Here is a 12,349-nt window from a genome sequence, read left to right as displayed (position 1 = left end):
TGTCTTTTGCCCACTTTTTTTTTTGGTAAATTTGTTTAAGTTCTTTATAGGTGCTGGATATTACACCTTTGTCAGATGCATTATTTGCAAATATTTTCTTCCATTCTGTAGGTTGTCTGTTTATTCTTTTGATAGCTTCTCTTGCTGTGCAGAAGCTCTTCAGCTTAATTAGGTCTTATTTGTCAGTTGTTGTTGTTGTTGCAATGGCATTTGGCATCTTTGTCATGTAAACTTTGCCAAGTCTTATGTCCAGAATGATGTTTCCTAGGTTATCATTCAGGGTTCTTATAGGTCTGGGTTTTACATTTAAGTCTTTAATCCGTATTGAGATGATTTTTGTATATGGTATAAGGGAGGGGTTCAGTTTCCATCTCTGCATATGGCTAGTCAGTTATTCCAGCACCATGTATTGAAACAGGGAGTCCTCTTTCCATTACTTGTTTTTATCGACTTGGTTGAAGATCAGGTGGTTGTAGGTGTGTGGCGCTATTTCTGGGCTATTTTGTTTTATTTGTCTATTTGTCCATTTTTGTACTAGTATCATATTGTTTTGGTTACTATAGCCTTGTAGTATAGTTTTGAGTATTGTGATGCCTCCAGCTTTTTTAAAAAGTTATAATTGCCTTGGCTATTTGGGCTTTTTTTTTTGGCTCATGTGATTTTTAAAACAGTTTGTTCTAATTCTGTGAAGAATATCATTGGTAGTTTGATAGGAATAGCATTGAGTGTGTAAATTGCTTTGGGAGGTATGGCCATTTTGGTGATATTGATTCTTCCTATCCTTGAGCATGGAATGTTTTCCTGTTTGTTTGTGTTATCTCTAATTTCTTTGAGCAGTGCTTTGTAATTGTCATTATAGGGATCTTTTACCTCCCTGGTTAGCTGTATTCCTGGGTATTTTATTTTGTTTGTGGCTATTGTGAATAGGTTTGTGGTTTTTTTTATTTTGTTCTCAACTTGGATGTTATGTTGTTGGTGTATTGGAATGCTACTGATTTTTGTACATTTATTTTGTATCCTGAAACTTTGCTGAAGTTGTTTATCAGAAAAAGGTGATTTTGGGCAGAGATTCTCGGGTTTTTTATGTGTAGAATCTTATTGTCTGCAAACAGAGATAGTTTGATTTCCTCTCTTCCTATTTGGGTGCCTTTTATTTCTTTCTCTTGACTGATTGCTCTGGCTACAACTTCTAGTACTACATTGAATAGAAGTGGTGAGAGTGAGCATCTTTGTCTTGTTCTGATTTTTAAGGGGAATGCTTCCAGATTTTACCCATTCAGTATGATGTTGGCTATGGGTTTATCATAGATGACTCTTATTATTTTGAAGCATGTTCCTTCAGTGCTTAGTTTGTTGAGGGTTTTTAACAAGAAAGGATGTTGAATTTTGTCAAAAGCCCTTTCTACATCTGTTGAGATGATCATGTAGTTTTTGTCTTTAGTTCCATTTATCTGATGTATCACATTTATTGATTCATGTATGTTGAACCTCCTTGAATCCAAGTAGGGATAAAGCCTACTTGACCATGGTGGATTAGCTTTTTGATGTGTTGCTGGATTTGATTTGCTAGTATTTTGTTGAGGATTTTTGCATTTATGTTCTTGAAGGATTTGTGTGTGTGTGTGTGTGTGTGTGTGTGTCTGCCAGGTTTTGGTATCAGGATGATGCTGGCCTCACCAAATGAGTTAGGGATGAGCCTCTCCTCCTCAGGGTTTTCTTTTCTTTTCTTTTCTTTTCTTGAATAGTTTCAGTAGGAATCGTACCAGCTCTTCTTTATACATCTGCTAGAATTTGACTGTGAATTTGTCTAGTCCTGGGCTTTTTCTGGTTGGGCTTTTTTATTACTGATTCTGTTTTGGAACTCATTATTGGACTATTCAAGGATTTAATTTCTTCCTGGTTCAATCCTGGGAGGAGGTATGTTTCCAGGAATTTCTCAATTTTTTCCTGTTTTTCTAGCTTGTATGCAGAGAGGTATTCACAGTAGTCTTTAAGGGTGTTTTATATTTCTGTGGAGTAAGAAGTGTCACTTCTGATTGTGTTTATTTGGATCTTCTCCCTGTTTTTCTTTATTAGTCTAGCTAACAGTCTATCTTATTAGTTATTAAAAAAAGCAACTCCTGGATTTGTTGATCTTCTGAGTGTTTTTCACTGTCTCAATTTTCTTTAGTTCAACTCTGATTTTGGTTATTTATTGTCTTCTGCTAGCTTTGGGGTTTATTTGCTCCTGTTTCTCTGGTTCCTCTAGTTGTGATATTAGATCATTAATTTGAGATCATTCTAACTTTTTGATGTGGACATTTGGTGCTATAAACTCCTTGTAACAACATTTTAACTGTGTCCCAGAGATTCTAGTATGTCATGTCTTTGTTCTCATTAGTTCCAAATAATTTATTAATTTTCACCTTAATTTCATTATTTCCCCCAAAGTCATTCATGAGCATTTTGTTTATTTTCCATGTAATTGTACAGTTTTGAGTGATTTACTGAGTACTGATTTTTATTTTTATTTAGTTGTGGTCCAGCTGTGTGGTTGGTATGATTTTGCTTTTTTGAATTTGCTGAGGATTGTTTTGTGTCTGATTGTGTGGTCGATTTTAGGGTATGTGCCATGTGCAGATGAGAAGAATGTACATTCTGCTGTTTTGGAGCAGAGACTTCTATAGAAGTCTATTAGGTTCATTTGGTCAAGTGTTGAGTTCAGGTCCTAAATATCTTTGTTAGTTTTCTGTCTTGATTATCTGTCTAATACTGTCAGTGGGGTGTTAAAGTCTCTCACTATCATTGTGTGATTATCAATTACCTTTGTAGGTCTCTAAGAATTTGCTTTATGAATCTGGGTGCTCTTGTGTTAGGTGCCTATATATTTATGATAATTCATTCTTATAGAATTGAACCCTTTACCATTATGTAATGCTGTTCTTTGTCTTTTTTGATCTGTGTTGGTTTAAAGTCTATTTTGTCTGAAATAGATTGCTTTTTTCTGTTTTCTGTCTTTTTTCCATTTTCTGTCTTTTCTGTTTTCTGTCTGCTTGGTAGATTTTTTTTGTATCATCGCATGTGACCTGGGTCTCTTGAAGACAGCATACCATTTGATCCTGTGTCATTATCCAACTTGCCACTCTGTGCCTTTGAAATGGGGCATTTAACCCATTTACATTCAAAGTTAGCATTAATATGTGTGAATTTGATCCTGTCACTGTGTTGTTAGCTCATTATTGTGCAGATTTGTTTGTGTGATTGCTTTATAGTATCACTGGTCTGTGTATTTAGGCATGTTTTTGTAGTGGCCAGTAATGGTCTTTCCTTTCCATATTTAGTACTCTCTTCAGGACCTCTTATAAGGCAGGTCTGGTGGTAATGAATTCTCTTAGTATTTGCTTGTCTGAAAAGGATCTTATTTTTCCTTTGCTTTGAAGTGTAGTTTGGCTACATATAAAATTCTTGGTTTGAAATTCTTTTCTTTAAGAATGCTGAATATAGGCCCCTGATCTCTTCTCTCTTATAGGGTTTCTGCTCTAAGGTTAGCTGTTAGCCCGATGGGTGATGTAGGTGACCTGCCCCTTCTTTCTAGCTTCCTTAAACTTTCTTTCTTTCTTTTCTTCCTTGGAGAATCTGACGACTGTGTGTCTTGGTGATGATCTTCTTGTGTAATATTTCACAGGGTTTCTCTTCATCTCCTGGACTTGAATGTTGTCCTCTCTACCAAGGTTGGGGAAATTTTCATGGATGGTATCCTGAAATGTATTTTCCAAGTTGCTTGCTTTCTCTTTTTCTCTTTGAGGAATGCTGATAAGTCATAGACTTGGTCTCTTTAAATAATCCCATATTTCTCAGACATTCTGTTCATTCTTCTTCATTATTTTTTCTTCATACTTGTCTGAGTTATTTTGGAGGACTGGTCTTCATGCTCTGAGATTCTTACTTCAGCTGGTCAGTTCTGCTGTTAATAACTTGCAGTTGTATTCTGAAATTCTTGAGTTTTTCAGCTCTAGCATCTCAGTTTAGTTATTTCTTAAAATGGTCATTTCATCTTTCATCTGCTGTATCATTTTATTGTATTCTTTAGAATTTTTGGATTGGGTTTTAACATTCTTCTGAATCTCGATGATCTTCATTCCTGTCCATATTCTGATTCTATTTCTGTCATTTCAGCTATTTCAGACTGGTTAAGAACCATTGCTGGGGAACTAGTGCAGTCATTTGGAGGTAAGAAGACTCTCTGGCTTTTTGAGTTGCCAGAGTTCTTGCGCTGGTTCTTTTTCATCTTTGGGGGCTGATTTTCCTTCAGTCTTTGAAGTTGCTATCTTTTAGATATTTTTGGTTTTTGTTTGCTTTATTTTCTTTGGTGTTGTTGGGTGTTTGATTATGGTATAAGGTGGGTTTGGTCAACTGGCTTCATTTCTGGAATATTTTAGGGGGCCAGTGCTCAGTTCAACACTCCTGAGCTGTGTGCTTTAACTCTGGGGGGCTCATTTTGGGCCCCCTGCTTTCTTCTCTGGCTCCTCAGGGTTAGGAACCTGTTGCCCTGATGGGCGGTGACAGCCAAAGAGCTTCACTGGGTGGTGGAAATGAAATCTGTGCTCATTTGTACATGCCAGAAATAGCAGCGGTGTGATGTGCATGCTCATCAGCTGGAGTGGGGCACTGGTGGGCCAGGGGTTTCCAGCCTCCATACAGGCATTTGTATGTGGCAGTAATAGTGGGTGCGGTGGGGCACTGGCAGGTGTGGGGCTGATGGTCTCCATGTGTGCATTCACACTGGAGGCAATGGCAGCATAAGGCAGGGAGTGGGGCTGCTGATCTTCATTTGTGTACTTGTGCTAACAGTGGTGGTACAGCTGGGTGAATGGGAGCAGGTTGTGTTCATGCTGGCAGCAGTGGCACAGTGGGTTGTAGATACGTCCTGGCAGGGAAGGGTAGGCAAGGTCTTCTGGCACATACACACTGGCAAAATGATATGGGGGTGGCCTTGGATGAGTACATGCCAGCAAAGTGTTACAGAGGATGCTGCAGTGGTGGGAGGGTACAGGTGGGCTGACATGCCTTGGCAGGGGCCACTGTGCTGGAGCTATTTGATTGTCAGGCATAGTCTGCCAGCACAGGAGCTATTATGCATGTCCCTGGGAGACACCCCAGTTGAGCATTTGCGGCTGCACTGCAAGCAGGAGAGGCCAGCACACAGGGGTCACTCAGGTCAGACTGGCCCAGATCTCTTCAGGTCTGACAGCTCCCCTAAGGCTAAAGTTTCCTAGGGGAGCATGGGACGCCTTGGGGGATGAGCATCCCTGGTCATGCTTCACTGCAGACATTGCTGCCCCAAACCCTTTGGGCTCCAGCCAGCTGGAGCCCTGCCCCTACCACCTCTCTAAGTAACTGTCCTTTCCAGCTTACGTTTCTGTGGGGGTCGTGTGGTCTCCTGCTGCCAGGATTCTACAAGTCCATGGTGAGAGTAGGCCATTCCTTGCCTGCTCAACTCACCACTACCCCAGGGGCAACTGAGGGCCAGGAACTGATGTATGGTAGCCCCAGGCGGGGCTGCCAGCTTTCTCCCGCTTAAGCCCAACATCTGTGTCCTCCGTCTAGCCATTCTCAATGCTTTCCTTCTGAAGATCTGCTTAGAGTCTTCCTGATGTCCTGGTCCCTCAATGGCAGATGTTCCTTCTGGCTGTGTCTATTCAGCTATCTTGCCTGGAGAATCCCGTGTATTTTGATCTTTGGCTTCTGCATTAGAAAGATTTCTCAATTTTCTGATCACTTTTGCCTTTCACTTCATTATTAAAAGTGGGAAATATAAAAGCTGCCTGGAAGTTCTGAGCTCATGCATAAAGCTTACTGACTTCAAGCTTCAATGTGAGGAAACTGGGTGAACTGTGTCTTGGGAATGATGAATCAGTGCTGTCTTTAGACCTATGGGAGAGGTGCTTCAGCTTTAGATGTCCTGGATATGTACCATTTCTGGCTTTGCCCTGCTTCATGGGATGATGTGTCTAAAGTGCAAAGGAAAAGGGCTTGTCTAAGGATTTCTCTACCCTTTTCTAGACTATGCTTTGGATTCTTAGAATTCCTGCCCCAACAGCTCCAGACCTGCTTCTAGGATCTGCATAGGCCTCTTCTTCTGGTCTAGTCTCCCAGGAGTCATGTGGAGTGGGCGGGCATAGGACTAAGGAAGGCCTTCCTTTGGGGCAGCAGTTTGCATGGGCTTTGGAGAAAGCTTGGGGATATGGTCTGTAATGTCTGTATACATACGCACAAGGACTTTCGTGTTTTGAACAGATCCACGGAGTGGAAAGAGAAGGAGGTCTGACTGTGGACCACAAGAACTATGTTTTGTTCTAATACTCCTTGGAGTACAAGAATTATGAGTTTCAGCATCTCATTTAGGTAACTACAAAGGAATATTTATCAGGATAGGAAGATAGAACATATTTCACTTAACAGTTTTGGGAATTCACATTAAACTTATAAATATACAGAAATAGGGAATGCAGGTCTTTATGTTCTTGCCTTGAGCCTTATAAATGTTGGGAGTGGGCCTGTTCTCATGTTAATGTATTTCCTCATGGTTTTGTCAGATTCCATTGAGATGAGTTTTCAATGTTTTTCTAAGAAAGTAAGGTTCTGGCTGCCAGCTTTTAGGGAATTCAGTGTGGGAAGAAAGCTGGGGATCACTGCAGTCTTCAGATGATCAATTAATCTTCATTTTCTGTAAGGTAACTGCACCTGCCCACAATGGGTGGTGGATATCTGTTGATCTAACATCCGTTGCTTCTATCTTAACCACCTCCTTTAACCTCAGCTCCTGAGGCACGCGGTACTGCCAGTTTGCAAGCCTTTTGAGGGTTTTGCAGTACAAACTGTTTTGGTTCATGTCTATCCCCACCAGTGGTTTAGGATTTGACTCTAAGGGCTCTGAGTCAGTTACCAATTTTTCATCTACTTCATCTGTTGTTTTCTCCTTATTTTTGTTCATTCTTTAAAAAATCTATTTACTGTAGGTTAGTAGTATTTCTGGTGAGAGATTAATATGTGTGTTAAATCTGCCATCTTATTCTAGAACCCAGCTTGTTCTTTTCACTTAGAACTTGTGAATTCCATTTAATCCCTGTAATAAAAGTTCCATTATGAAGGTTGAGTATTGACTCATGCTTACTGGACCTTAACAAAGTCTCTGCTACCAAAATAAGATGAATTGTTGAGCTCAGGGATAGTGACACTAGAGCTCAGGTGATAAGTGCTCTCACTACTCCTAAGTAAAATAGAGGAAATGTCAAGGAAGCTTGGCCATTGGTTAACAATAGTGTAGAAGGAAGGTGGTAATTTTTGAAAAGTTTCTACTTTCTTTTCACCATGTAAAGGCCCAAATGGAAGTGTCAGGTTACAATATTTTTCTACTCTAGTTTTTTTTTTTTTTACATGGCAGAAAGAGTAGAAGTTAGTTTTAAGAAAACTGGAATATAACTTATTAAACTACTGCTAGCTAATGCTTGTAGTACTATGCTAAATTAAAAGAAAGATGATTGGGTATGTCTATTTTCTGGCTAAAGATGCTCAAAAGATAGTGAAAAGAGTAAGGGAGAATAAAAATTGATGTTTTGATAATTTGTTTTTGAATATAGTGTTGTATTGAATCTTCACAAAATGCTATATGACATCTTTTCTAAACACCATAGTCTTTAAATCAAGGCTCAGAAGAATTGACTAAGTAGCTAACTTGAGTAATTTGCAAGACCAAAGCAGTACTGGGATTTGAACCCAGCAGTGGATGACGGCAAATCCTTTCTGCTGCATATTGCTACCTTCTTGGAATAAATTTGACAGTTGTTGGTAATCATGCTATAAAATTGTGGTAGAGAATGTCTTTTTTTTCTTTCTTTTTCCCTCACAATTAACAGCTAAGTATTGCTCAATCAAAAGCAGTTACTCTTACTTTGCTCCTCAAAGAACAGGCAAAGTTGTAGATTTTATACCCATATTAGAGATGAATGACACGTCTTTGAAAACTTCTTGTTAGCTATTCCTCTTGATTCCATATCTTGAATATACAATCTCTAATTGTAGTTTAAAATGTCTGCTACCAAATACATTGAATTTATACTTGGACCAGACTAACTCCAAACACTGCTAATAGAAGGAAACCAGAGGTGTTGACAGGATTCCTGCATATCTATAAAATGTATCTCCTAACTTAAGTAAATGGATAAACATTGATTAAAATCTATTTTCTACTTTTGCACATTTGATATTAAGAGGAAATATCATTAAGCAAGATTCCAATGTGGATGCTCATGTTAATTATAGCTATATTCCATTTCCAGATTTATTATCTAGGTCAAAATTCCAACTTTTCCTCATTATTCTTCAAATATTAGAAATTCTATTCTGCTCTTATCTTGGTGGATCAACTTATTTCAGTCTTTACAGTAAGTCTAGCTGAAGATGATGAATCACTATTTTTAAGAGATGTCCTTATTGAATTTCTCTTCCTTTTGCTACAAAGAGGCATGAGTGCCATGCTGAAAACTTTTTGATGCTGCTTTTTATCTTTTAAAAGAAGGATAAATATTCTTTTAGAATGATTATTACTCTCCCAAAGATATGATGCTTACAAAAGTGCTCCTTATCCTCTGCTGACTGCCTCTTGCTTACCTTGCTTCTTGTCTACCCTGGAAAGGTGACTTGCACCTGAAAGACAGACTTTCTCTTTTGCATACAAACAGTCATTAAGCCCATCTTCCTCCTCCTTTTTATACTCATTTATTGAATATCTGCCATTTCTTTACTAGGCATTGGGGAAGTGAAGGTAAACAATCCACACTCACTCACAGGCTTCCATAGTTCCACAAAATCTTGGATGCCTTAAAGATTTATGTATGCAGGATTTTAGAAACATAAAGGAATGGGGTAGTGGGTTTGATTAGGTCTCCCTAGCAGAAACCAATCTAGGAGGTAACATTGAGATACAAACACTATTTTTTTTTCTTTAGACCACCTTTGCTCCTCCAGCTAAAACATCAAATGAGGCTTCATGTTCTTCAGAGAGCCTAAAATCTACCCCTCCGCCTAGGCAAGAATTAGCCCCTCTTTCCTATAGTTTTCAAATGACTAAGTTCATGCATTTAATTTGGTCTGTGTTATACTTATTATTTTTTTTTGTTTATATATATGCCTTCTCTACTACTTGGAGATTCTTCAAGGTTTTTTATGCATTTTAAATGTATCTTCTTCTGTGTATTATGAATTTTTAAGGTTCTAGTACTTTGTATTTTCAGACACATTTATTGATGATGGCTTTAAAAATACACTCAATGAGTGAATGATTGTAAAAAATTATTAGAGAACACCACTGCCTTATCATTTGCTTGCTACTTTCCAGTTGGTTAATTCAAAATTTTGAAAGTTTTATGTTAAATCATGGATTTAATAGTGTAATTGTACTTTTAAAACAAGAAATTTGTAGATACTTTTTTTTTTTTAAGTTTTGGAAAGAAGACTGTTTTTCAGTATTTCAGGACTCTTGTGATTATATCTGAAGTAGGTTCTATACACTAAAGCCACTGTGTGTGTTTGACACTACCTAAGTAGGATATTTTATAAGGTGCGTAACTTAGTCATGTCTTATTGTTTTCTGAGATCCTGCTGTTACCACACTTACACTGGCCATCCTTAACAGTAGTTGGATTTGCCTCTTCTAGAAGTTGTTTTTTGTTCTTTTCTTTCTAACATTTTATGCCTTTAGTTCTAGTATTGGCCACCAGGTAGCAACAGTGCCTTGAGTAGCTCAAGTCTCATAAATAGGAAGCTGTTGTAGACAGACAAAAAGATGAAGTTCTCTGCATTCAGGAAGGGAAGGATTAAGTGTTCAGAATCCTCAATTTTTAATTCCTCTCTGGCACTACGTCCTCATGTTGTCTATTACAAATGCAAGCATAAATTTATGCATAAGCATAAAAAATGCAAGTACAATTATCAACTGGCCATGAGCAGCCTCCCTGTTCTGCCAGTCCATCGTTACCGTGACAATTCACTTCATCTCAGGGCCACTGAAATACAATGAGATGAAGGACAGTTGGCAAGGGGCAACATGGATCATGCTAGGGAAGTGTGTGACAACTGCAAACAAGAAGAGACTGAAATAATAAAAAAGGTATAAGGAGAAAGTACTTCTTTCTTTTTATGGATATTATCTAAACCCATAATATTTATGAGATTGTTTTTTAACCATGAAAAACACATTTATGCTGATATAGAAAAATCAAATATGTTATTTTAGATTTTTCTTCTTCCTTCACCCTTAGCGATACCTCTGGGTATTCTAGTTGTGCGTGGAGACTGTGATTTGGAGACTTGCCGTATGTACATAGACCGCCTACAGGAGGTGAGTTTATTTAGCCCATTTCTTATTCTCAACTTCCCATTTTTGTAAACAATTACCAGCCATACATATTTGCTTCTGAAATGATGCATTTGGAGAGGAAATGGAAATGTGGTGGCTTTGTCCTTCAAGCATACGCTGTATGTCACCCTCTCCCACTGTCTCTGTTGTTCACTCCTCAGATAGTTGAAATGGGAAAGCATTGACTGGTTTAACTACAGGGTGCTGTTGCCCTGGTGTGTTCTGTAACTATAGCTTGGAACTTGTCATCTTACCAGACACATACCTGTATATTTGAGATGTTCAGAATTTCAACAGGGACTGCTAAATTATGAAAGAAAACAGTGATATGTAATGTTTTGTGTCTGACGCTTATGTCAGAGACAGCTAGATTTTGTAAACAAAAAAATAAATAAAACTTCTGTAGGAAACAAAAATCCTCTACATTTCATAGTAATTTGTCAGAACACAAAGAATAATCTATTATTTTTTTTTCCTCAATCTGGTCTTGCTTTAGAGAAACAGAGTGGAAGTGACCCCAATATATGGCACTCCCAAATGTGAACTGCACCAGCAAAGCCAGGAGACCCAAACTCATCCTTACAATTGTTGTTGGTTGTTTCTGCAAAAAAATTTGAGGGGGAGTTTTAACTGTCTCCATTCCACAAATTGCAAAAAGCATAAATGACGATTTCTTTATCATTGTTTTTTGATGAAAGATGTATATTAGAGCCACTTTTCTTGGTGTGGCCTAGACATTTGTATTTTTACAGCTGTTGGGTGGTACCCAGCTGATACCCCTTGATAAGCAACTCTGTCCCAGTCAACATGTTATACATAGGTAAAGATTGTAAATAAAGTCAATACATACTGTTTAAAATCACTCTGAATTGTAACCTCTTATCCCTGAATATTTGATTCTGTTTCTCTTGGTGGAAATAAATTCAGGTGGGAGGCACATAGTGATGTGAGAAATTACTGATTTTGAGAAATAGATGACAAATCTTGAATACTGATATGGATGAGAGAAAGATGGTCAACGAATTTTATACTTACGGCTTTGTTAAGCTATTTTGACTGAGGATAGCGACTTAAACAAGTTAAAATATATGAATTTTTAGTGACTCAGGTCCAATTCTATTAATATGTTCCCAAACTTCTAGTATCTCATTTCCCAAAATAATGTTTGTATTTTGCTGTGGAATCTCACTCCAGAAACCTGTAATGAAAAAAATGAATCATAATTGGTACCAAACCTTTTTACCTTTTTTTTTTTAAATTAACACTTGTAGAGCTTTGTTAACAAGACTTCACAGTAGAATAATATTAATACATGATTGATGAATTGACTTTGTTAAAATCCAACTTAACTAACTGAATAGCATGTTTATTGTACCAATATTCAACTAAAAGTAGGATTTTTTAAAAAGAGGCAACTCAACATATAAAGAGGAAAAGTTCTTAAAACTAATGGAAAGTACTTTGATGAAACGCTGTGGGAAATAGGTGTAAGGACAAAGGTACCCAGGATTGCTGACATCTATAAATAGAATCATGACACTCATTAGCAAGGAAGCCTAGGAGGCGTGACAATGGTGACAAGTTCGTTATAAAACTTTATGAAAGGAGTCAGGCTTTCACAATCTGCCAGTAAAACCTCATTAATTTCAACCCTGTTAATTTGCACTTCGTGATAATGTGGAGGTGGTTGGTGATTTTTCTCTTTGTAGTCTATGAAAACCCCTATTTGCTAAGCGACTTATCAGTATAAACAGTTACCATGACAGTATGTATCTGGTCTAAGGTAAAGAAAAGCTTCCTAATTGTTTAAGGGGATTTCCAAAGCCGCCTTCATAAGCCTAAAGTTCACATGCAAATTAAATATAATCCCCATTTACTAGAACAAAATTGCCTATCTTTTACTTCTGGTCTCCTCTATAGGAGATTGAAATAATAATATATCACTTACCTGTA

The 12,349-nt window shown here is 37.7% G+C and overlaps 1 protein-coding gene across 1 annotated transcript in view; it reads left to right on the top strand.

Annotated features, from left to right (window-relative positions):
* Window positions 1-12,349, top strand: part of DGKI (diacylglycerol kinase iota) — a 453,887-nt gene that overhangs the window by 352,284 nt on the left and 89,254 nt on the right. The window contains exon 22 of the mRNA XM_015134986.3: window positions 10,299-10,378. Within this exon, the coding sequence (XP_014990472.3) occupies window positions 10,299-10,378 (80 nt within the window). The remainder of the gene's footprint in view (window positions 1-10,298; window positions 10,379-12,349) is intronic.

This window comes from Macaca mulatta, chromosome 3, assembly GCF_049350105.2.
Source record: "Macaca mulatta isolate MMU2019108-1 chromosome 3, T2T-MMU8v2.0, whole genome shotgun sequence".
In the NCBI taxonomy this organism is placed as follows: Eukaryota; Metazoa; Chordata; class Mammalia; order Primates; family Cercopithecidae; genus Macaca; species Macaca mulatta.
The sequence above is the reverse complement of the archived record's forward strand: the minus strand, read 5'-3'. Positions and strand labels throughout refer to the sequence as shown.